The sequence below is a fragment of the Lissotriton helveticus genome, chromosome 3_2 (assembly GCF_964261635.1).
Source record: "Lissotriton helveticus chromosome 3_2, aLisHel1.1, whole genome shotgun sequence".
NCBI classification, from domain to species: Eukaryota; Metazoa; Chordata; class Amphibia; order Caudata; family Salamandridae; genus Lissotriton; species Lissotriton helveticus.
Window position 1 is genome coordinate 164,092,904 of NC_136062.1, and position 25,167 is coordinate 164,118,070.

The 25,167-nt window shown below is 53.0% G+C and overlaps 1 protein-coding gene across 2 annotated transcripts in view; it reads right to left on the bottom strand.

The window, feature by feature from the left end:
• SHF (Src homology 2 domain containing F) overlaps positions 1-21,474 on the bottom strand; it is a 389,674-nt gene extending 368,200 nt beyond the window's left edge. Inside the window, exon 1 of one of the 2 annotated variants that reach the window (XM_078684959.1) lies at positions 20,893-21,466. In XM_078684959.1, coding sequence (XP_078541085.1) covers positions 20,893-21,405 — 513 coding nt within the window. In that variant the 5' untranslated portion in view covers positions 21,406-21,466. Of the gene's footprint in view, positions 1-20,892 lie in introns of both variants that reach the window. The other variant, XM_078684958.1, reaches the window with a different exon arrangement.
• Between the last annotated feature and the right edge of the window lie 3,693 nt (positions 21,475-25,167).

The following is a 25,167-nucleotide window of genomic DNA, read 5'->3' on the forward strand; positions in this document are numbered from 1 at the left end:
GCAACCCGACCGCGACCAGTGCCAGAACCTCTGGTTCTCCTAGACCCCACCGCTACGACTCAACACTCCACGCATTCAATCCCGAAAGACATGCCGACTGCGCAAGATCCTCGCCGACCACCACCCAAGGGCAGTTCTCATGCAGGCCTTGCCGCAGATCCTTCTCCATTGACATAGCTCCCACAACCACCAAAGGGCCACCTGATGCACGCACCACCGAAACCCTGACTTGCATCCTTCTTAACGAGCGCTCCTTGCACCAACACACCGTCGAAATCTGGGACCTGATCGACACCCTCCCGCTCGATGTCACCTTCACAGAAATCTGGACCAACACCACCTCCGGCCCCGACATCGCCACAGCCATCCCCGGCTACAAGATCCAGAGAAAGGACTGCCCGCACCGCCCAGGAGAAGACTCGTCATCGCACACAAGACCCCCTCCGACTCGCCACATCCAGCACTAGTGACCCCCACTCCAACACAGCACACCTCCACTTCCAGATCCAGACCCGCAACAGCACCAGGCTACACGGCACCCTCATCTACAGACCACCAGGACCTCACACCCAGCCCGCAACTACCATTGCGGAGCTCGCCGCACCCCACGCCATCACCTCCATGGACTACATTCTACTTGGGGACCTGAACTTCCACCTCGACAACAGCAACTAATCCGACTCCACAACTCTCCTCGCCAACTTAGGATTGAAGCAGCTCATCAACACGCCCACCCACAGAGCGGGTCACAACCACGACTTCATCTTCACAGGACGAACAAACATCTGGTTCAGCCACACCGCCAAGCCCATCTGGACGGACCACCACTGCGTTCACTTCGCCTTCAACACCGCCACCGCACCCAAGCCCGCGCCACGATTGAACTGGAGCAAGGTCAAAGAGGAACACCTCAACACCACCCTCTAGCGCTACCCCCACAGCGCCACGACCGACACCTACTTCGCAGCCATGGAATTTTACCACTGGGTCTCCTGCTGTGCTGACAAGCTGGCACGCCTCCGCCAAACAACAACCAGAGAACTTCAAGAAGCCAGACGCTCCTGCAGACGCCTAGAGAAAACCTGGCGAAACCAGAAAACAACTGAAGCATGGAACAACCACAAGAGCACCCAGTAGGAATACCACCAGCGCATAAGAGACACCAAACAGACCTTCATAAGAAAAAATCCAGACCAATGTCAAGGAACTGTACAACGTCATACAGCAGTTCGCAAAACCCTCCTGCGAAGCCACGGACGTCACACCTTCCCAGCAACTCTGCGACAAGCTCAGCTCCTACTACCATCTGAAGATCAAGGTCCTCTACGACAACTTCAGCGAACCAACACCGAACACCCCCCCACCCCCACCCACCGCTACTGATAAGCCAATCATCACGTACTGGGATCCCGCGCCCGTCAAACTCATCACCGCGGCCATAAAGAAAACTCACTCAGGAGCCCCAACAGACCCCTGCTCACCGCACTTCTTCCACAGGGCCGCCACTGCCATCGCACCTGAACTAGGACGGATGATCAACGCCTCCCTCGGATCTGGCAACTGCCCAGACTACTGGAAATGTGTGGAGGTGAAACCCCTCCTCAAGAAACCAACGACCGACCCAACTGACCTGAAAAACTACCGGCCCATCTCTCTGCTCCCCTTCGTGACCAAAGTCACCGAGATACTCGTGAACGCCCAGCTGACCGCCTTCATTGAAGAGAACGCCATCCTAGACACCTTCCTGTCTAGATTCTACAGCAACCACAACACTGAGACCGCCCTCCTCACCGCCACAGACATCTGCATGCTACTAGACCAGGGACACACTGCGGCCCTCATCCTTCTAGACCTCTCTGCAACCTTCGAAACTGTCTCACATCACACACTCGCAGCCAGACTCCACGATGTGGGACATAAGGAGCCGCTCTCGACTGGATCCAATCCTTCCTCTCGGGCAGTACCCACAGGATTGGACTCCCTCCCATTCTCTCCGAACCCCCGGAAATCAACTGTGAAGTTCCCCAAGGATCATCACTCAGCCCCACGCTCTTCAACATCTACATGGCCCCCCTCGCCGCCATCGTCAGACAGCATGGGCTCAGCATCCTATCCTACGCCGACGACAACCAGCTCATCCTCTCACTCACGAAGAATCTCGAAGACACCAGACTCTGCTTCCAAGAAGGAATGAAGAACGTGGCAGCCTGGATGAAAGACAGCTGCTCGAAGCTCAACTCAGAGAAGAATGAGGTCCTCATCCTCGGACCCTGCACCTCCGCCTGGTACAACACCTTGTGGCCCTCCGCCCTCAGGAATCCACTCACCCTGCCCTCGGGAATCCACTCACCCCTACGGAAAACGCTCGGAACCTTTGCATCATTTTTTACTTCTCCCTCTCCATGAACCGCCAGAACAACGCCGTCGCTTCCACTAACTTCAACTTCGCACCCTCCGTAAGACTTTCACATGGATCCAGTCACCCACAGACTCATAACCAGCAGACTGGACTACAGGAACGCCATCTACGCTGGAATCAACTGAACTCTTCTACACAAACTCCAAACCATCCAGAAAGCTGCAGCCAGACTCGTCCTCAGGACACCGCATCACGAGCACATGACCCAACACCTACGAGGCCACCACTGGCTCCCTGTCGAGAAGCGGGTCACCTTCAAACTCCTCACCCACACCTACAAATCCCTTAACATTGGACTCAAATACCTCAACAAGAGAGTATCCTTCCATGTACCCAAGAGGAACCTCCGCTCCGCCGACCTCGCCCTGTCAGAGGTCCCCTACATCCGCAGAAACAGAACTGGCGGGAGAGCTTTCTCCTACATCTCAGCCAAGACCTGGAACAAGCTCCCCGTCCCTCCACACGTTCAGGAAGGACCTCAAGTCCTGGCTCTTCGACTGATCCGGAGCCGCCACCCCCCCTCCTACCCCCAGCGCCTTGAGACCCTCACGGGTGAGTAGCACGCTTTACAAACCCCTGATTGATGGATTGATTACTGGTAGATCAAAGTTAGGTCCTGCTGTCTACACAACCTTACTGCTTACCTTGTACACAGTTTGTGCTCATGATTCCACCGCTTTCAGCCACTGGCTTTCGTCAAACAGCCACTTTCAGTCAGTGTCTTGAGACTTTGTGAACCATGTTTTTGCTTGGCCCGTATCATTCCTCCTCGACATTAGTACTTGCAGTGGAGTGCAAGAGGGACTACTTTGCAGCTACAGCCCTCTCTATCACTGGTGGCTGCCTCCCATAACTAGATCTAATGTGCTAATGCTACATGCATTTGAGCACTAAACCCATACCTATTGGCTTTGCTGATGCTTGTTTTACTGTTGCACTGTAGCAGGCTGCTGTCAATAAAAGCCCTGAAAAACCTGTATGCATTTCGTGGATGGGCAGAAATCTCTTTTTAGACAACCAGGGGAGACCTTTCTCCATTGGAAAGTAACACAAGGTGTTCCGGATTGTGGGAAGATCAGCAGGATCGGGCAAAGCCCAAAATATTTGGGTACAGGTGTGGGGCGAGAGGGGTTGGGGGCAGAACATACAAAGTTAACAGAACAAGGACGTGGTTACCGGCTTTAAGCGTGGGGGCCCCAACAGCTGGAGGTACTGATCCAGCTGTAAGATAGCTCTCGGGGTTGAGCGCTTGCTGCTGAAATCTTCAGGCCATAGAGGCTCGAATTCAGGGACAGTAAGTGTGTTTGTGTAACATGACAGCAAACACTTTAAGGACTACAGCTCCGGCCTTTTCCCCCCAAAAGAATTGAAATAACATGTCAGGGAGAACTGGAAAGCTGTCATAACACGTGACTTAGGGCAGACGCATGGGTGCACGCATCGACAAACGTGTAAAGCCAGTCTTCAAGAGGTCCTTGGGTGAAGTGCTGTCGCCATTGAGAACAATATTCAAGTACTGCCAGACAGCGCCGGCAGAAGTCGGTTTTTCAATAGCCCCTGTCCCTTTACCTCTCTTTTTTAATACACATTGAGTGTGTGAGGAGCAGTTTTCATTTTAGCGCAGCATTCACCCGCAGGTACCTTGGCTGTGCGAATAATGAAAAGAACCGGAAGCCGTCCTCGCCAGCAGGGCCAGGAAATTGTTGGCACAGATGCGGGCTTGGTACAATGGGGTCCTGGGGGGGGCGGCCGACCGAAGGGAGGCCTGCCCCGCCCGGGGGAATTTGGGGGCCGGGGAAAGGGGGGGGGGTAGAGATGGCGCCAAACGGGGATGGGTTGGTTTGTTCGGTAGCTTTTGGGCTGGGGGGGCGGGGCTTGGGTGGAGTTTCCGTTGGGGCTGGGCTGTGGTTTCCGCCCGCCCACGCGGCTGAGACACCATTTTAAGTGAGGTGTCTCGGCCGCCGGGCGGGGGGTGGCGGTGGTACAACGATTTCGGACTGTGTAAATTGTTGTGACAGCATCCGTGTCATCGGAATGTACAATATGTCGTCACAAGGGACTTTTGGACTGTGGCAATTGTTTGACATAGTCCGGGCACCGGAATTCACTGCAGGCTGGATGCGTCACGGACAGCGCGGGACCGGAAGAACTCGGGTGAGCAGCATGCGGCTCCACACGACCGAGCGGATGGGCCTGTTCTGCTTGGTGCGGGCGGTCAGGCTCCCACGTGGGACTAGGTGAGTCCCGCTGCCCCTACCCGAAGGGTCCATACGGCCGCCGGGGTGTATTTTGGGGCAGACATGGAACAACTACGGTACAGAGGACGGGCTGCATTCAGGTTTGGGTAGAGCGGCCGAGACTGTGCCTGGTAAGCATTGCAGCAGGGACTGAAATGTCGCATTGACCTTGTGCCTATATGTAAGCGGTGGGATAACGGCCTGAATCCTGGCTACGTGGGGACATGTTGGTTACATAGGAGGGTGCATGGAGTACGGGTTAGCTCCCCGCAGGGTTCCATGTTGTTCCCTGGAGATACGGTTGCTACATGATCGTCACGTTTCCACTATGGGATGTTGCCGTAGTTTATGTTTGCGGGCTTCAGTTACGAGAATAATCTGATGGTGGGGGCTTATGTCTTTTTTCGCTGACGTTCACGGGCCCCTGATACGTTGTGCACGCTCGCGTATTTATGTGCTAATGATGACTGAGTGTATGGTAGGGTGCTCTGATAGCCTCGATTTCAGGCGCGACGTGTGGGGTCAAGGATGACAAATTGTATAGTAATGTGCTCTGATAGCCATTTCAGGCGCGACGCCGTACAAACCTTCGTTTTATAGCGTGACGTATATTGTTGCCTAGAGCCTGAAAGGGAGTCAAATTAGGCTGTTATTAGTTGGTGTTAGGAGGTGTTTCGTCATGTTTATTGGCTACCCTGCTATTTATGACCATTTTGCGGCTGCTTGAGGTGTCAACTCATCGGATGGCGGACAGAATAGTGCTAATAGGATTACGTTTAGGAGTGGCCATTGCTCCAAAGGCTAAAGGGAACAGGGCCCTGCACAGCGTTCGGTATATTACAACATACATGCCCTGATCGTAGCACTTTACCATCGTTCGGGAATTGAATCATGCGAATAATTGAAATGCTCAGCAATCTCTGTGGGCAAATTGGCAGGCGCCAGTTAAGCGGCTTCTAGCTGGGCAATGTGCTTTGCGGTCAGATTTCTGGTAGCGTTGGCTGGGACCTTACCTCATGTCTGGCATGCATATTCTTCGTATCACGGTTACTGATAGGGGACAGCTATGGGGTATGTGAGAGGTTTTGATGCAGGCCTGTGTTGTATGTATAGGGCGTTCCGAAACCTGCAAACTTGAAATAACAACATGACGATGTGGGAGGCGTGAGGGAAGCCGTATGGGAAGGAGTGCGGCTTCACAGGGAATAGAACCATGATGATGTGGGAGGGCGTGAGGGAAGTCGAATGGGAGGAAGTGCGTGCTCCATCAGGGGGTTTCTTCTGTTGGAAAGGCACTTTTGCAGACTATGCGGCGCTTGTGTGTGGTCAGCATGGGGGTTTTCCAGAGGGCTGCCCTTTCGGGTGTGTTGGTGAATGGTGTGTGTGTCGGAAGCGGATGGTGCGCATTTACTGGGGGACGCTTGAGAGCCTGACTCAAGTGTACTGCGCCATCCCTGTCCTGAGAAGCATTCGAGTAGCCTGAACACGGCATCTTTAAATGGGATACATTCATACATAGTGGGTGTCACCTGCATTTGATCAATGATTTCGCATTTAACTGCCTTTATAAAGTGCCTGACGCCATACATTTCCTGAGGGTTTGGTTTTTCTGCACTGCTAGAATAGACACCAAACAGGTCAGCCATAGGGTGTTTAGGGTGTCTTATCAGCAATAGGCAATGAAGACTCACAATTTTCGTATGGTGTTATATGTGGTTTTGGACACAAAGTGCGCATGTACAGAGCAGTCCTTGTAAGTCAACGCTTATGGAGTGGTGGTATTTGTTACATACTCCGGATAGTGACGGCGATACCACGGTTATGATGGTGAAAAGCAGGTCAAAACTGGAATTGGGTCGGTGGAAGGTTGCTGCTCATGCAACACTCCTTTATTAAACAAAGGTCAGAGATTATTCAGAAAAGTGAACACAAGGAGATGAGGGAGGGAGCGCTGCAACTGGTCAGCCACTGGCACGGTCACAGATCTGAGTTGATTCCATCGGTGGGCCTTTGTATGCAGCCTGACATTTCGGGCTATGTAGGTCCAAGTTAACACAAGAGTGCTTCAGACCATTAGATTGGAGTTTGGTTTGGTTGGTGTACATAATTTAGTACCCGTTGAGAATGGGTGAGGGCTCACTAGAATGTAGGCCCAGATAGCAATTCAGCTTGAAAACATTTGGCGTGGAAAGGTTTGGCATGCGCGCAAATATAGGGAAATATTGAAACACATTGGGTATTTGTCTGGGAAAAGTGGGGGAGGGGGCACAATGGGGGGGTCCAATCTGCGGATTCACACCACCTCATCTGTGAATCACATAGCACGCAGGGGGGGACGGAGGGGCTCCGCCTATATGAAATTTAGGTGTTAAGGAGGTACTTTCCACTTTTGTAAGGGAATTGGGGATGGCTTGTTCAGACACTCAGTACACCTTGTTCATCCCTGGCATCGGTTACATGAGGATTACCGAGCACGATCCACTGTAAGGTGTAATAACTGACCTTGTGGTCATTTAGGTTTGAGGGACTCGCATTCCTGCAATATGTACCAAACATAATTAACGTTTTGTCGATTGGCAGAGACATCCTTTAAGGCTGGATTTTGTTGACCCGAGGTGTATACTTTTGGGGTGTCGGCCTGGGTGCAGGGTGGGGGGCTCGAGCGGACGATACGGGCGTTATCGGCGTGAACGGGGACAGCGGCGCGGTTTGGCCGCGGGCATTTCAAGTCGGGTGTAGGTGAGAGGTACGTTCTTTGCAGTGGGCTTCTTCCTGGCGGACAGGTTCTGGTAGGTGACGCACTGTGTGGAGGACTTCTTCCCTGGCGCCGGTGAGGAGGCACGGTCCCATGTCGGTGTGGTCATTCTCCGTATTGAGCTCGACTCCGTGGCCAGGGAGCACGCCCGCCGGAGGACAGGGGGGGGGTCGAAACGCGAGGGGGGGGGCTGACGCGGAACGGTGACGCCGCCAGGTCGGGGGCTGCGGGTTATGGTAGGTGATGGGGCGGGATGTTGGGCCACTGCGGCAGGGGTTTCTTCCTGGCGGACGGGCTCCGGTGTGGGACACGCATCCGGAGGGCTTCTCTCTGGTGGGTCGGCCGGTTTCAGCGGACTGATGGCAGGCGCTGGGCGGCGGCTCAGGCCTTCGGTTTACGGGGGGGCCCTGGGCGCCGGAGAGGGAGCACGGCCCCGGTTCAGTGCGGCATACCTCGTAGGGAGCTCGATTCCGCGGTCAGGAAGCACGCCCCGTTAGTAACGGAGGGCATGGCCCTGTGCATGGGTGACCGAAGGCATCATGATACATTGGCGACGGAGGGCATGGCCCTATGCAGGGGTGACGGAGGGCATGGCCCCATAAGTTGGTGACGGAGGGCATGGCCCTATGCAGTGGTGACGGAGGGCATGGCCCCATAAGTTGGTGACGGAGGGCATGGCCCTATATGTGGGTGACGGAGGGCATGGCCCTATATTTTGGTGACGGAGGGCATGGTCCTATATTTTGGTGACGGAGGGCATGGTCCTATACCTCGGTGACGGAGGGCATGGCCCTAGACAGTGGTGACGGAGGGCATGGCCCTAGACATTGGTGATGGAGGGCATGGCCCTATACTTGGTGACGGAGGGCATGGCCCTATACGTGGTGACAGAGGGCATGGCCCTAGACAGTGGTGACGGAGGGCATAGCCCTAGACATTGGTGATGGAGGGCATGGCCCTATACTTGGTGTCGGAGGGCATGGCCCCATACGTGGTGACAGAGGGCATGGCCCTATACGTTGGCAGGGGCATGGCCCTATTCCTTGGGGGGGGGGAGGGCATGGCACTACACCTTGGTGACGGAGGGCATGGCCATATACATTGGTGACGGAGGGCATGGCCCTTTGCATGGGTGACGGAGGGCATGGCCCTATACATGGGTGACGGAGGGCATGGCCCTGTACGTTGTGGCGGAGGGCATGGCCCTGTACGTGGTGATGGAGGGCATGGCCCTACACATTGGGGGGGAGTCCTACGGGGGGGTCGAGGACCGTTAGCACGTCCCTCGAGTGGCGGTTTTCCTCCTAATATATGGGGGAAGAGTAGGAGAACTGTTTTGGATTATCGGGGGGTAGGTCAAGCACAACAAAGTATTTAGCCAGGTGGAGAGGCAAATTGACGTTATGCTAATTGTTACTGTTTGTGGACTGTGGGAATCAGTTAGGGGAGGGGGTGGGGGTGAGGCAGGAAATTACATATTTATGAGGTTTAGATTGTGCGGCGCAGGCCAAGGATGTTGTTGTGTAGGATGCACCTGCTTCCAATAAAGCGGCCTTTGTCACACTTACATTGAGTCTCGGGTTGGTGCTTTCTTCCCCCCCCCCCCTTTCGCCAATGGGCCCCAATGGGGTCCTGGGGGGGGCGGCCGACCGAAGGGAGGCCTGCCCCGCCCGGGGGAATTTGGGGGCCGGGGAAAGGGGGGGGGGTAGAGATGGCGCCAAACGGGGATGGGTTGGTTTGTTCGGTAGCTTTTGGGCTGGGGGGGCGGGGCTTGGGTGGAGTTTCCGTTGGGGCTGGGCTGTGGTTTCCGCCCGCCCACGCGGCTGAGACACCATTTTAAGTGAGGTGTCTCGGCCGCCGGGCGGGGGGTGGCGGTGGTACAACGATTTTTCCCTCCCACCCTCCCTGGGCCATGATTCGGGGGGGGGGGGGGGCCCACGGGCAGGCATCGCCCCTTTCCGGGTGAGCTCCCGTTGCGGGGGTTTGGGGGCGTTGGGGGTTTGCGGGCTCGATTTTTGTTGGAGGCTGGTGCAAATGGGGGGTTTTGTAGGGGTTGATGAGTGTGTTGGATGTTACATCTTGGTGTCCTTAGGCTCAGTCCTTTGGTATGGATAGAATCAGAAGAGTCCGTGCTTTGGGGGAACATTGCTCTTTAATTGTATAGGTAACAACGTGGGCAGCCAACACGTGTTCCGCCCGGTGGCGAATTGCGCCGGGGTTTTTTCAAGGCTGTTTACACTGTTTGGTATTCGGTGCGCAAAGGGGGTTTTGGATTGGGTGGGGGGTTTTTTCTCATGTCGCTGGAGCAGGTGTGGGGTGCATTCTGTATTTAGGGGCGGTTTTCCTCCTAATATATGGGGGAAGAGTAGGAGAACTGTTTTGGATTATCGGGGGGTAGGTCAAGCACAACAAAGTATTTAGCCAGGTGGAGAGGCAAATTGACGTTATGCTAATTGTTACTGTTTGTGGACTGTGGGAATCAGTTAGGGGAGGGGGTGGGGGTGAGGCAGGAAATTACATATTTATGAGGTTTAGATTGTGCGGTGCAGGCCAAGGATGTTGTTGTGTAGGATGCACCTGCTTCCAATAAAGCGGCCTTTGTCACACTTACATTGAGTCTCGGGTTGGTGCTTTCTTCCCCCCCCCCCCTTTCGCCAATGGGCCCCAAAAGCTTGTAAGGCAGGAACAGAGATTCTACGGTTGAAAACAAAAAAATGCAGAACAAAAAAACATCATCTTGAAGGGCTCTCCGTGAAAACGTGTCTGAGTGGCTCAAATGTTGATTAGAAAAGCAGAAATCCCGAACTGTCATCCCACCTGGATCGAGTCTGAGTGATCCCGGCCGGATCGCTTCATCTTCGAGTTCCAAACACCTGAGTAAACTGGCAGGAACTAGAAACCATGGTCTGGTTTAAAAACGTGCTCACTTACATTAAAGTTGAAGCAAACATCATTGTAAATAGGGATCGGGGTGAGTTTAAGGTAACTCATATGGCTCGTGGAAGCTACGGCTCAGATTGGCTACGGTGTGTGCGGGAGCTTGCGCGGGCGAAGTGGCGACAGCAGCAGGGTTTATCAACTTTCTGGCCGCGTTCAGGCCCGATATCGCTTTGACATGGGTGTGCTGTTATTAGTGCTGGAATTTGTGCTGAATGTTGTACCTCGACGGCACAATTTCGGATAGACATTGCTGGTTTATCACCCGCTGCCTTGGAGTGCTAAGTATTGTATCGTAATTACTTATAAATAGCGCTTACTAACCCTGACGGGGTGCCGAAGTGCTTTTCAGTGGGTAGCTTGCAACTCCGGAAACTATAAGGGATTAGTATAGTGAAATATGAAAGTAATTTGAGTGGTGGATAGGTTAGTGATTGGCAATGGCCCAATAACCAGCACAGTGCATCCATTGGTTAGCAGAGTTCATTCTTACTGGAATGGTGAGGAGTATGTGTTCAATTATGAGCGAGCAGTAGAACTTTGTATGCAGCCTGTAATTTCAGTGCTAGGTAGATCCAAGTTCACGCAAGAGTACTTCCGTCCATTAGATTTGATTTTGGTTTGGTTGGTGTACATAAGTTAGTACCCTTTGAAAATGGATGAGTGCTCACTAGAATGTAGTCCCAGGTAGTAATTCAGCTGGAAGACAGTTGGCGTGGAAGAGTTTGCATGCGCACAAATATAGGCAAATATTTAAACAAACTGGGTATTTGTCTGGCAAAACGATATGGAGGGGGCACAATGGGAGGGGAACTGGCTGCAGATTCACACCACCTCATCGGTGAATCACATAGTAAGCAGGTTGGGAACCTATATGAAAATCAAGTATTAAGGAAATACTTTCCACATAAAACAGGGATTTCAGGATGACTGGTTCAGACACTCAGTACACCTTGATCATCCCTAGCATCAGCTACATGAAGATGTCTGGATTTTGTTAACACGAGGTGTATACTTTTTGGGGGTCGGCCTAGGTGCAGGTTGGGGAGCTCGAGCGGACGGTACGGGCGTTATCGGCGTGAACGGGGACAGCGGCGCGGTTAGGCCGCGGGCATTTCAAGTCGTGTGTAGGTGAGAGGTACGTTCTTTGCAGTGGGCTTTTTCCTGGCGGATAGGCTCTGGGGGGTGACGCACTGTGTGGAGGACTTCTTCCGGGGCGCCAGAGGGGAGGCACGGTCCCATGTCGGTGTGGTCATTCTCCGTATTGAGCTCGACTCCGTGGCCAGGGAGCACGCCCGCCGGAGGACAGGGGGGTCGCGGCGCGCAGGGGGGTCTGACGCGGAACGGTGACGCTGCCAGGTCGGGGGGCTGCGGGGTATGGTAGGTGACGGGGGGGGAGTTGGGGGCACTGCGGCAGGGGTTTCTTCCTGGCGGACGGGCTCCGGTGTGGGACACGCATCCGGAGGGCTTCTCTCTGGTGGGACGGCCGGCTTCGGCGGACTGCCTGCAGGCGCTGGGCGGCTTCTCGGGCCTTCTGTTGACAGGGGGGGCTCTGGGCGCCGGAGAGGGGGCACGGCCCCGGTTCAGTGCGGCATACCTCGTAGGGAGCTCGATTCCGCGGTCAGGAAGCACGCCCCGGGGGTGACGTCGACTGAGGGCATGGCCCTATACAGTTAGTGATGGAGGGCATGGACCTATGCATGGGTGACTGAAGGCATGGCCCTATGCCTGGGCGACGGAGGGCATGGCCCTATGCATTGGTGACGGAGGGCATGGCCCTATAAGTCGGTGGCGGAGGGCATGGCCCTATATGTTGGTGACGGAGGGCATGGCCCTATATGTTGGTGACGGGGGCATGGCCCTATACATTGGGGACGGAGGGCAGGGCCCTATACATTGGTGACGGAGGGCATGGCCCTATACATTGGTGACGGAGGGCATGGCCCTATACTTGGTGGCGGAGGGCATGGCCCTATACGTGGTGGCGGAGGGCATGGCCCTATACATTGGGACGGAGGGCATGGCCCTGTGGTTAGGGGAGGACCTGCTGGCGGTTTGAACGCGTGGACCGGACAGCACGGGGTTTGAGGGGGGTCCGCGGCAGCCATATAGGTAGGGGGTGGTCCTGCCGAATGGGGCAGGTGGCACGTCCCGGGTAAGGGGGGGGAGTCCTAGGGGGGGGGTCGAGGACCGTTAGCACGTCCCTCGAGTGGCGGTTCTTCCTAATATATGGGGGAAGAGTAGGAGAACTGTTTGGATTATCGGGGGGTAGGTCAAGCACAATAAAGTATTTAGCCAGGTGGAGAGGCAAATTGACGTTATGCTAATTGTTACTGTTTGTGGATTGTGGGAATCAGTTAGGGGAGGGGGTGGGGGTGAGGCAGGAAATTACATATTTATGAGGTTTAGATTGTGCGGCGAAGGCCAAGGATGTTATTGTGTAGGATGCACCTGCTTCCAATAAAGCGGCCTTTATCACACTTACATGGAGTCTCGGGTCGGTGCTTTCTCCCCCCCCCCCCTTTCTCCAATGGGCCCCAATGGGGTCCTGGGGGGGGCGGCCGACCGAAGGGAGGCCTGCCCCGCCCGGGGGAATTTGGGGGCCGGGGAAGGGGGGGGGGGGTAGAGATGGCACCGCACGGGGACGGGCCTGGGTGTTTCGGTAGCTTTTGGGCTGGGGGCGGGGCTTGATTGGGCTTCTTTTGGGCTGGGCTGTGGTAACTGCCCGGCCACGCGGCAGAGACACCATTTTAGGTAAGGTGTCTCGGCCGCCGGGCGGGGGGGGTGGCGGTTGGACAATTTTTTCCCTCCCACCCTCCCTGGGCCATGATTCGGGGGGGGTGCCCACGGGCAGGCATCACTGTTTACAGGGGAGCTTCCTTTACGGGGGAGTGGGGGCGATGGGGATTTTGGGCTTGGTTTTGTTGGAGGCTGGTGCACAAAGGGGTTTTGAAAGTGGGGATGAGTGTGTTGGACGTTACATCTTGGTGTCCTTAGGCTCAATCCTTTTTGTATGAATAGTATCAGAAGAGTCCGTGCTTTGTTGGAAATTGCTCTTTATTTGTATGGATTAAAACGTAGACAGCCGACACGTGTTTCGCCTCGGTGGTGAATTGCGCCAGGGTTTTTTCAAGGCTCTTTACAATGTTTTGTATTCTGTGCAAAAAGGGGGTTTCTTTTTTGGATTGGGTGGGGGGTTTTCGCATGTCGCTGGAGCAGGTGTGGGGTGCATTATGTATGTAGGGGCGGTTCTTCCTAATATATGGGGGAAGAGTAGGAGAACTGTTTGGATTATCGGGGGGTAGGTCAAGCACAATAAAGTATTTAGCCAGGTGGAGAGGCAAATTGACGTTATGCTAATTGTTACTGTTTGTGGATTGTGGGAATCAGTTAGGGGAGGGGGTGGGGGTGAGGCAGGAAATTACATATTTATGAGGTTTAGATTGTGCGGCGAAGGCCAAGGATGTTATTGTGTAGGATGCACCTGCTTCCAATAAAGCGGCCTTTATCACACTTACATGGAGTCTCGGGTCGGTGCTTTCTCCCCCCCCCCCCTTTCTCCAATGGGCCCCAAAGTCATGTTTAATACCCTGTAGAACAGGTACAACAAGTGAGTGCAGCGGTGCTCACGGCCCCTTTCAACACATTTACCAGATGGAAAGGGGTAGGAGGTGTCATTAGAGGCCGGTTTTCGGAAAGCCCTTGGCCCTGTTGGCGCCTCTGCACTTTTTCCAGCTTACCGCGGTTTAAGGAGAGAGCTCAGAGCGAGTGAAGAGTCAGAGGGAGGCAAAGAATGGAAGGTCAGAAAGAGATAGTGCGAGGGGAGAAATGAGCGGGAATGGTATGAACATGTTTCCAGTGCTGATTTTAATTCCCAGCCCGGCCCGGCCCGGCCATGCCGTCTGAGGTAAAGTATTTGGCGCCAATCTGTTTTTCATGCACGGCAAAGGCAGATGCGCCTTGGTGGCCACTGGCACGTGGCACAGTGCCAGCCATGTCTTGGTCCAATGGCAATTGATTTACATAATGTCCGCTGTCCCGTCACCTGGACACACGTCACCTCAGCACGCGGTTTAAGCAGAGGGACAAGCATGGCAGGGCCGTGACACACCAGGCAACACACGCGCTGTGAATGACACCAACCCACGCTGAAGATCTGTCCACCATCTTAGACAGGCTGACTGGCGTACATAAACCCGTGTAAGCGCTGAACGGCAGTGGGTGGAAATGGCCACTGGTTGGGGGGGGGGGGGGGGGGGGGTGATCCTTCCCCTTGTAGAGGATCGCCAATGAGCACTTGTGTGAACATGGGCTCCCACGGAAGTAGAAACTGGGTATGCTATTCGCGCAGGCACAGCTCTATCCTACAGTAAGGCCTCCCCATAAAGAAACTTTTACACTTCTGAAGAACAGAACGACGACAAAATGCCTCAGTAAACGCCACAAGGGTGCTTATACGACCACTGTTGCTGTCCAATTCACAGATATTTAATGTGACGACCCCTGAAGGATGAAAGGCCGAGTATACCTACTAGGGTTCGAACCTGCCAGAAACAGGTCCAAGGTGGACCTCTCCGTCTTTGCCCAATGACTACCGGGTGTCTCCAGGCATTGATGGAGGCTGCTTGGAGTGCAGTAGGCGAAGGCTCACTACATACTGGAAGGGCTATGGGGGGGGGGCGCTACAACAGCCGGCGCAGCTTTAAGGCGAAGACGGCGAACGCTGAATGAACTGAAATTACAATGGACAATCACACACCGCACCACAACAGCTGTGCAACCAGCCTCTTGGGGTAATGCCGGCCCAAAGCGCCCCCAAGCATAGTTCACCAACGAGAATGGGCCGGGCTAGAAGCCAGTGTGCAGAAGCACAATACTGAGCCCAGGGCAAACGGAGCTACCAGCGGCGCTGCTTGCCCAACAGCGCGATGCAAGCCCCCTGTAGAGGATCACACGATGTCAGAGTTAAAGGTGCAGGAGTACGAACAGCAGGATGCCAGCTTGACCCCTGTAGAGGATCACACGATGTCATAGAGTTAAAGGTGCAGGAGTACGAACAGCGGGATGCTAGCACCCTGTAGTGTAGAGGATCACACGATGTCATAGAGTTAAAGATGGAGGAGTAAAACGGCGGGATGCTAGCACCCTGTAGTGTAGAGGATCACAGGATGTCATAGAGTTAAAGGTGCAGGAGAACGAAGAGTGGCAGCAAGCCCCCTGTAGAGGATCACAGGATGTCATAGAGTTAAAGGTGCAGGAGAACGAAGAGTGGCAGCAAGCCCCCTGTAGAGGATCACAGGATGTCATAGAGTTAAAGGTGCAGGAGTACGAACAGCGGATGCTAGCACCCTGTAGAGGATCACACAATGTCAGAGTTAAAGGTGCAGGAGTACGAACAGCGGATGCTAGCACCCTGTAGAGGATCACACAATGTCAGAGTTAAAGGTGCAGGAGTACGAACAGCAAGATGCTAGCACCCTGTAGAGGATCACACGAGGTCAGAGTAAAGGTGCAGGAGTACGAACAGCAGGATGCTAGCACCCTGTGTAGAGGATCACACGATGGCATAGAGTTAAATGTGCAGGAGTACGAACAGCAGGATGCTAGCACCCTGTAGAGGATCACACGATGTCATAGAGTTAAAGGTGCAGGAGTACGAACAGCAGGATGCTAGCACCCTGTGTAGAGGATCACACGATGTCAGAGTTAAATGTGCAGGAGTACGAACAGCAGGATGCTAGCACCCTGTAGAGGATCACACGATGTCATAGAGTAAAGGTGCAGGAGTACGAACAGCAGGATGCTAGCACCCTGTGTAGAGGATCACACGATGTCAGAGTTAAAGATGGAGGAGTAAGAACAGCGGGATGCTAGCACCCTGTAAAGGATCACACAGTGTCAGAGTTAAAGGTGCAGGAGTACGAAGAGGGACTTCGAGCCCCCTGTAGAGATCACACGAGGTTACAGAGTAAAAGGTGCAGGGGAACGAAGAGTGGCAGCAAGCCCCCTGCAGAGGATCACACGAGGTTACAGAGTTAAAGGTGCAGGAGTAAGAACAATGGGCTGCGTGCCCCCTGTGGAGGATCACACGATGTCCTAGAGGTAAATGTGCAAGAATACGAACAGTGACGTAGAGGGTCACACAATGTCAGAGTTAAAGGTGTAGGAGACCGGACAGCGGCTGCAAGCCCCTACTAGAGGATCACATAATATCACAGTTAAAGGTGCAAGAGGAGACCTGTGGAATGATGAGTGGTTGTAGAGCCTCCTTAAAGACCCATGTTCGAGGTATGGTGCCTCCGGAACAGCGTTCATCATCTGAGGATCGAAAGCATCATTACTGAGGAGGCATCTCCAGGCCAGCCCCACTCCCACAACACAGGCAGCCTGGCCTGAGGTGATGACAGCCCATGTTCCTGAGCACAAGATGACAATGGACCCCAGACATGATCCGGCTACCTGGCGAGGTCTACCTTCAGTCTTTAGTCATAACGTGGACACCCCAACCACTTCTACCCGAACCTTCAAAACCGACCTCAAATCTCTTCTCTTCCAAAGACACTTCCAGAACTAATATGCCCCTTTTCATGTCCCTCAAGGAAGTTCTTTCATTATTGTAAATTTGTAATCTATGCCTGTACAATCCTCATCCTACTGTGTTTGTGTGACTGCCATCTACTGTTTTAATCTACCTTTTCTTGTTTCTCGTTTGTTTCTGTAACGTGTAAATATGTTATATTCTTCTCATGTAACGTACTTGGTTCTATTGTGAAGCGCTCTGACACCTTTGGGTAAATTCTGCGCTATATAAAAATGCATTAAATAAATAAAAATAAAACTGACCTACAAATACATCCTGGTGGCTGAGTGGGCTAACGCATCTGCTGCTGGACCCCGGTTCCACCATGTGGTCACAGATAAGAATCCCCAGGGGTTGACAGAATTAACACGACTGAGTTTCGGAACAATAAAAAGCTCAACCAGCCTTCATCAGCACTGAATGAGTCCTGTACCAAACAGCCCTGTTCAGTTATCGACTGATCTCGCTGTGGTCGGTGGGGACCGCAGCAAGGGCACAGAGCAGCTTGGAAAGAGGTAGGGCTGGCTGAGAGCTCCTTGAGATATGGGGCCCCGGCTAGGACAGTTCTACACTCTTTACAATCCCAGGCAACAAGGACTGCGATAATGGTTTCCAAAAGGCCTCTCTCTGTGGATGCATCAGCGTGGATCTGTGCCACGGATCTGCACTCTCAGTATTTCAGGCCTTCCCTAGAGCCAGGCCACAGCACTTTTCAAACCAGTGCAAGTGCTAACAAATCAATCATTCACGCGTGTGTCACATCAAATGTGACACCCGAAGCCTTCATAGACAAAATCAAATAGAATACAATCAATAAACAGCGTGATTGTGCATTCCATAAACTGCCTGATGGAACAGCAAGTTCAAGCAGCGATACTGGGCTCAGCGTTAAATATTGATGCCTCCTGCGAGCCAACGGAGCTTACAAATGGTTGTCAGGATGCTCGTGTTGCCCGAGGCAAACCGGGGCTATGAGAGACCCGCTGCTGGTTTCAGAGGTCAGGCAACAAAAGGGAATATTAAAGCACAAAAAAGTATCCCAATGACAATCTGTAATGCCCATAAGGTAGAAACGCGAATCTTCTAGACCAGGTGCACGGACTGAGGGACGTTTCAAGAACACTTCTGTCGGATAGTGCTAAAAAGAAATCTTTATGTCTGGGTCAAGTCAAGGAGCTGAATGGGTGCCCAGTGCTTGGAGAATGAAATGGAGAGGGATGGCGGGGAGCATTCTACCTTGGGGTCCAGTGTCCAAGGCCCACTGATGACAGGAGTCTCTCCCCAGTTACTTTCAGAGGTCCCTGGAACCGGTGGAACCTCCTCCCCAGAGGCAAACCTGGGAGCGCAGCGCCTGCTGAAGAGGCAGCGCACTGACCTACAACCCCGGAAGCTGATCATTAGACCCGAAGATGCAGGTGATGCATGACCCAGGCAAACGGGTAAGGAGGTGAGTGCGCCATCTCTCTAACAATGCACACGCATAGCAAGGTGCTCCATCTTTGCAGCATGGCTTCGAACCTCACACGCGTCAACAATACCTCCCACACAGGACACGCTACAGGGTTGTGCTGTTTTATAAAGCGCCAACTCGAACTTAAGCAGAGCATCGCTTACATTACACAAGGACACATGCATTACAAAATAAACGCTCTTACAACCCCATACTTCAGAGATGGCTCACAGAAGCAGATTACAAACTCCTCTAAGGGCTTGACAAGAGGAAGAAGCGCTATACGAATGTTTAAAAAAATACAATGCATATTGGCTCAACTTAAAATCAAGGTACCTCCAAAACAACGATCTAAGGGGCATTCCCCTAGTTACCATAAGCACCTCTCCCCATTAGGATACCTCCCAGTCAGGGCCACCCACTTGTGAACCCTCCCCACTTCCCTTACTAAACAACCCCATCCCTCTCCCTGCATTCATTTGGGCACTTTTTGACTTTGTGTAATACTACAACAAGTGTGAACCCCATCTTCCCACCTCGGTCAACCAACCAGCACCTAGAAAAACAACAAACGGGACCATTCAAGCTGCAGTGCAGATCACCAAGGCACGACAATAGGAGCCAGGTGCATCTGTGAATCGCAATTAGGTAATCGCTGTTCCTAATGTATGAAACTGCAAATCGGGACATTCGTGACCTTAAATGTGCATACACGTGGCCCCCTATCAGTACTTCAACCCAAGTTGGCGCTCTGGCTTTTAATGCAGAGGTCTTCCATAAGACCTATTACCAATCAATCAATCAAAACATTTGTAAAGCTCACTACTCACTTGTGAGAGTCTCAAGGCGCTGGCCCCTTGATCTGAGCTCCCCCATCCTGATCGGAAGTAAAACATTTACCTTAAGTGCCTTTAAAAAAACCTAGAGCTCCCCCTGCAAAATAGATGGAGGGAGCCCCCCCACACGCTCCAGACAGTCAAGAGCTCTCAGCCACCGCCCATGCAACAGTGCTGGATGGGGACCCCTGGAGTGCGCCAAACTCCCCTCCGCCCCCCCCACCGCGGGGGCAATTGTTACACCACTGTTTACCTCGTGACAATCACTTTCAAAACAATGCCTGGCTTTGTTGACTGAGGCAACACGAGGACGTCCCACTAGAGTCAATGGGCTTCACAAGAGCAGATGCAAAACAAGAGACAACCTGAATGCGAACAATCAGCGAGCATCATTCTACCAGGCGCTATACCGTCAACGCTGGCAATGGCCACATATCACACGAGTAAGCTTGTCACAAATAACAGTTACAGGTTAGGCGCACATTACAAAAACACGGCCGTGTACACAGAGAACATGTGGCTGCACCGCATTTCAAATACCAGTCCATACAACTATAGAGATACATATTTGAAGGTGCATCTTACCCATGCAACACACAGATATTATAGTGTCTCCTGCATGGTTTACACACGCAGTCACTTCTAGGCACTCACCGTATGGAGGGACTGATACTGTCCACGTCTGAGAAGAAATCAGACTCACGTAACTTACTGAGGTTATAGTGCCTCATGCTTCGACTACATAACAGATCACACCAAGGCACTAGTATTGTAGGCATAATGGGTGCCCACCGGCACTGCACTAAGGACAGGCATCTCATGACCCAGAGACTACACACAGACACGAGCAGATAAAGAAAGTAAATGGAAGCAGTGTTACACTGAGACACATTCTTGGACGAACAGCGAAGTGTACGTGCGGGAAAGAGGGGTGCTCACGCGCCGCTGCTCGGGAAATGCTGTTTGTCCGGATGAAGCTGCGAGTGGGGAATTTAAACGGCATCCCCGACCTTTAGAACGTGCCACCTTCCAGGAAGGAAAGCCAATCTCGATTTATGGGCGGTACGGCAACAAGGGTTTGTGGGACTGGGGTCACAGTACACAAAGTCGGGCGCATTGCCACTACGCAGCGATCACCTACACTAAAGGCACAACAGGAAACTGCTTGCGTACGCCCATCTGCCAGGCATTATTAATGCCCCATCCAGGGGCTGCCAGCCCAGCTCTGCGTTAGTATGGTGGTACCTCACCGGCGGTACAAGGCAGGGGGCACAGCCCCGACTGTGGGACCAGTCGGAAACATTTAAGTCCTTTGCTTATGGCTGGGAGTAATGCCCCAGGGCATGGAGTGTATCCTTCAACATGTGGCAGCTGACATCAATGTGCCCGCTGCCTTGATTGACTGTTCCCCTCGATTAGGTTGCTGTTCCCACCCTCAGTGTGGATCCGGGTCGTTACCCCTCTTCAAGCTATAAGGCTGGCGTGCCCCGAAAACCGCTGTAGGGGTGGCCTCCTCGCCATACAGATAGTATTAATGCCCCCCTCGGTAGGGGTTACCTAGCGCTCCGAAGTATGTGTGTAGTTGTTATGAAGTGGCACACAAACAGTGGAGGTCTCTCACACTTACTGCCCCCCTCCCGCCCTGCCTGGAACACACTCTCCACCTGCCCCGGCTCACCTTGTCCTGCTTGGCCGGCTCCGGAGGGGGCGACGTCGGGGTCGTCTTGTTGGCTGCTGCGGGGCCAGGTGAGGGGGCCCCCGGGGACACCGGTGGTGCCGCCTTCTCCGCCTCCACTTTAATGAGCCGGCGGTTGGGGGACAGGAACCTGCCGTCCTGGGCCCCCCCGGGGGCCGAGGGGTCGGCGCGCCCCCCCGGAGCGCTGCTGTAGGGGTCCTCAAAGTCCCGCTCCTTCTGCAGCTTGTAGGCGCTGACGATGTCCGGCTGCGGGGCGGGGGTGACGGCGCAGGCGGGCCCCCCCGGGGGCGGCGGTCGGTAGTCCGGACGGGGCGGCGCCGGGGGCACGGGTTTGGCGCTGCTCTTGAAGCCCAGGTGCTCCTTGAGCCAGCGGGCCATGCCGGCAGTGCATTGCTGTCCCGTGCTGTGGGCCTGCGGGGGCCCCGGCCGGGCGGCGGGGCTCTGCGGGGAGGCGGGCACGGAGGAGCGGGGCGCCGGGGCTCCGCTCAGCAGCATGTGAGCGGCGGCTCTGCCGAGCAGGAAGCGGAGACATGTGGGTCGGGAGCCCGGGGCCGCGGGGATAGAGTCAGGGCAGGGCGGCCTCTGGCGGCCACCAGCGGTACTGCGGCGAGCGGCCGAAGGGCTTATATGGGATGAGGGCCAGTGTGGCACAAGGAGGGGGTATGCTCTGCAGTGGTGCCAGCCAGGGAGGCTGCATAGGGGGAATCTGGGAGATCTGACGGCCGTGAGAGGTACTACTCTGCGCCCACCCAAGGTGTGTGTGAGGGATAGAGGTGTTTATTTAATTTATACAGTTTTATATAGCGCAGGCATTACCCAACTATGTTGTGCGCTTTACTATACTATTACATATGGCAAATAGATTACATAGTCATAAACAATGCGTAGAAGGTGCCCAATAATATTGAGGTAGAGTGGTAGGTTCTGGATACGGACGATCATTGCCAAAGTGTTCGAGCGCTTTAGATTACAAATGGGGCATTACAATTTGTGCATGGAAAGCATTGATAATGATTGAGTGACAGAATGGAGGCCTATGCAGTGTTAGGAGGGAACCACATCATATCATGATACCAGCACTTATCAGGGTGGACCAACGTGCACTAGAGGAGGAGACAAGAAGCAATGCTTAATTTGAGCCCGTGGTTGTTGATGGGACCCACTGGCCTCAATTTTTGGGGATCAGTACTTATTTTTCTTCATGAGATATTGACCGCAAGAGCGAAAGATAAAAACACACAAACAGGAAAGAAGGTGGAAGGGAAAACGGAAATCACATCACAGAGGAAGAAAGCATTGGCTGGTAAGAGTGAGATAAGCAGCAGCAGTGTATGGTAGTGCATTAAAGAAGCCTGTGGTCAATTTAATCCTATGCAGCCTTGTACTTGGTACACCGGTTTTTAATACCACCGCTGATCCAGCACGCATACTTTTACTGTGCACCAGCTCCCTAGGGAGGTGTGTGAGAGACAGTGTGTGTGTGTGTGTGTGTGTGTGTGTGTGACATCTGCTGAGTGCGTGTAATAATAATACGGAATACATCAGCAGAGATGATAAGTGGGGCAGAAACGGTGTAAATATGTACTTGGCAGCAACAGGTGACAGAAGTAAGGGTACAGGTGCCTTTTAAAGGTAATGCTTTCCCACCCCATACAGGATGATCACCCACTCAAAAAAAAAACCGAATGTCAAATAGAAATTCGAATGAGCATGTGTGTTGCTTGTGGCTCTTGTACTATTTGCATGTGGATTAGATGTAGGGGTGGCTCCTCCGTAATGGCTGAGGAGCGTCGCCCCACCCCTTAGAGTCAGTCACAGAAAAATAACATGATAATGAAACAATATCATTTTATTTTTCTGTGACTGACTCTGTCATGCATGCAGGGCGGGCCGGGCCATGACAGGCAGTTTATGTGCACTTAGACGTGTGCATGCATGTTTGGCGGGCCGTCCTAGGATGGCCAAACATACACGTGCACTTCTATTTCTCTAACCCAGCTGTGTTCACAGTCAGTTTGGAGAAAAGCTGCAGGCTATTCAGCAGTGTCCAAGCGCAGAGCAGGCTGTGCAAACCAATCCCAGCGCTGCTCTCCTAGCAGGAGAGTGGTGTCAGGATTGGCTGAGCAGCCTCTGCCTCCTCAGAGACTGCTGGGAGAGCTCCCAGGCAGAAGTCGGCGTCGGAAGCTGCAGCAAAGGTGAAGCTAAAAAAAACTATTATTGTCCCTTACCTCTCCCCCACCTCCTTCCCGCCCGTCCTTCCCCTGCCCCCCACTGTTGTGTTGTGGCGGCCACTGATTAGATGGAAGGTACACCCGATGTGATGACTCAGAGCAGTGGCCTTGGTCTAGTGACAACTGATGTACTTATCTGCAATGCAATGACTGACATCACAAGCATGTAAATGGACAAGGCAGGTACTCTGCAGTGTAATGCGGCTTTATTAACAAACCTTAGTACTTTACCTAATGTTTTTGAATCTGATGCATCATTTGCTACAAAGCAATGATGGGTCAATAGGGCCCGGGTACATATATACTGTGCAGCAAGAGGTGAGTGATGCAAGTGTAAATATGTTTTGTAGGAGGTAATGATTATTTATTAGGTAATGCTGGAATTCACTTCTCTCCTCCATGTTATCTCGTTCAGCTCCCTGGCAGGAAATGGTGTCTAGTGTCCAGTCACAGATCAGGAAAAAAAACCTCAGTCTTCTGGGTCCTATTGCCCACCGCAGAACATGACATCCATGTTCCTTAATTGAGGCAGATGTTTTGGGTGCACCCTTCCCGTGGTTTCCATGTCTCCCCTGCTGCATTAGAGTGATAATGATTTACGCAATGACTGTCATGTCACTAGTAGATTGTAGGCAGCTGGCTACAGAAAAGGGAAGCGCTTCACAGCAAGGGCATCCTACACTTGTCTTACATCCTATACTGCATCTAGTCCTACACCTGGCGTGGGCTTAACACATGAAAGAATCGTCCTTGTGTGACAGAAGACTCATGATTGCTTTCTGTACCTCTAGAATGCCTTTGGAATACAACCAGTGTAAATGTAAATGTACAGGAATTTATATAGCGCAAATCACCAAGCGGTTTCTAAGCGCTTGCTTAGGGAACCCGTCCTGGTATTCCCCTGTGAGATAACCCCGGCAGGGTATCCGCAAGGTGAAAGCCAGCCATCCCCCCGCGAGGGGCCGTTGTGGAGATTAAGCAAGCTATTGCCCAGAGTCGCAGAGTGTGAACCCGTGAATCGAGTAGGCACCGGAGCGAGAATTGTCGAGTCCATGGACATTTTAGGACTCAAGACCCCGCCGAGCCGGGAATTGAACCCTGGTCCCGGGGTGACCTCTGCTTCCAGGTCTGCCTCCTCTAACCAGTGTGACCAGCCGACAATATATGGGACAGTGCGTTCTCCAATGGCATCAGAATGTAGCCTCAGGATTCAGCTCACAAGTCACCTAGCAGTGAGGAGGGTGATGGCTGAACAAGGGCAGACGGAGAGTGCATAAAATGTGGCGCCCCGAGAGTGCATGCCTTTCACCTGCTGAAACTCAGGCGGGACATTATTTTATGATAGAGAGCAAAACTTTCTGCTGCTTTGCAGGAGAGATAAATGTAGAGGGATAATAGACGAATCAACAGGATCCGTTGTCTTAGAGTCCATGGTCGGCCACAGCAGTGAGATACTGGGCTGAGCCCCACCACGGGTAGGAGATACAAGGCATGCCCATTTACCAGGAGTGCCACGTGCACCTCATGTGGTGCAGCTACTCATTCGGAGTACTTTGATATGGAGCCCTAGTCTCTGAAGCATTGTACTAATGTGTGAGTCTGTGCACCCTCATGGGCCGGTTACTTCCATTTTCATTTTAGGGTTACTACAACCTGTTTTAGTTTTTGTGAACCAAGGTTACATTTAAAAGTGTCTGCACAGCTCATGATAGTGGTGGAGAAATGCTACGTTTCAATCCCAAAGCTTTCTACTGCATGGTTGCGAGCATCTAAGTGTGCTAAGAAGGCTTCGCAGAGTTATTGACCATTTGAGGGCTTCGTATGATCCTTTACTCTAGATATTAATGTACCAATAGCGTTCCAAGCCTCTCTGCCATGGAGTGTACCTATAAAAACCATGGCTTCACCAAGGATTTGATAGTGGACACTATTTGCAGTGTAAGCCGCTTGAAGCCAGATCAAGCCTCGTTTTCGTCTGACTTCCAAGAGGGAGAGTGAAAGAGAAAAGGGTATGTATGGGTTCCAC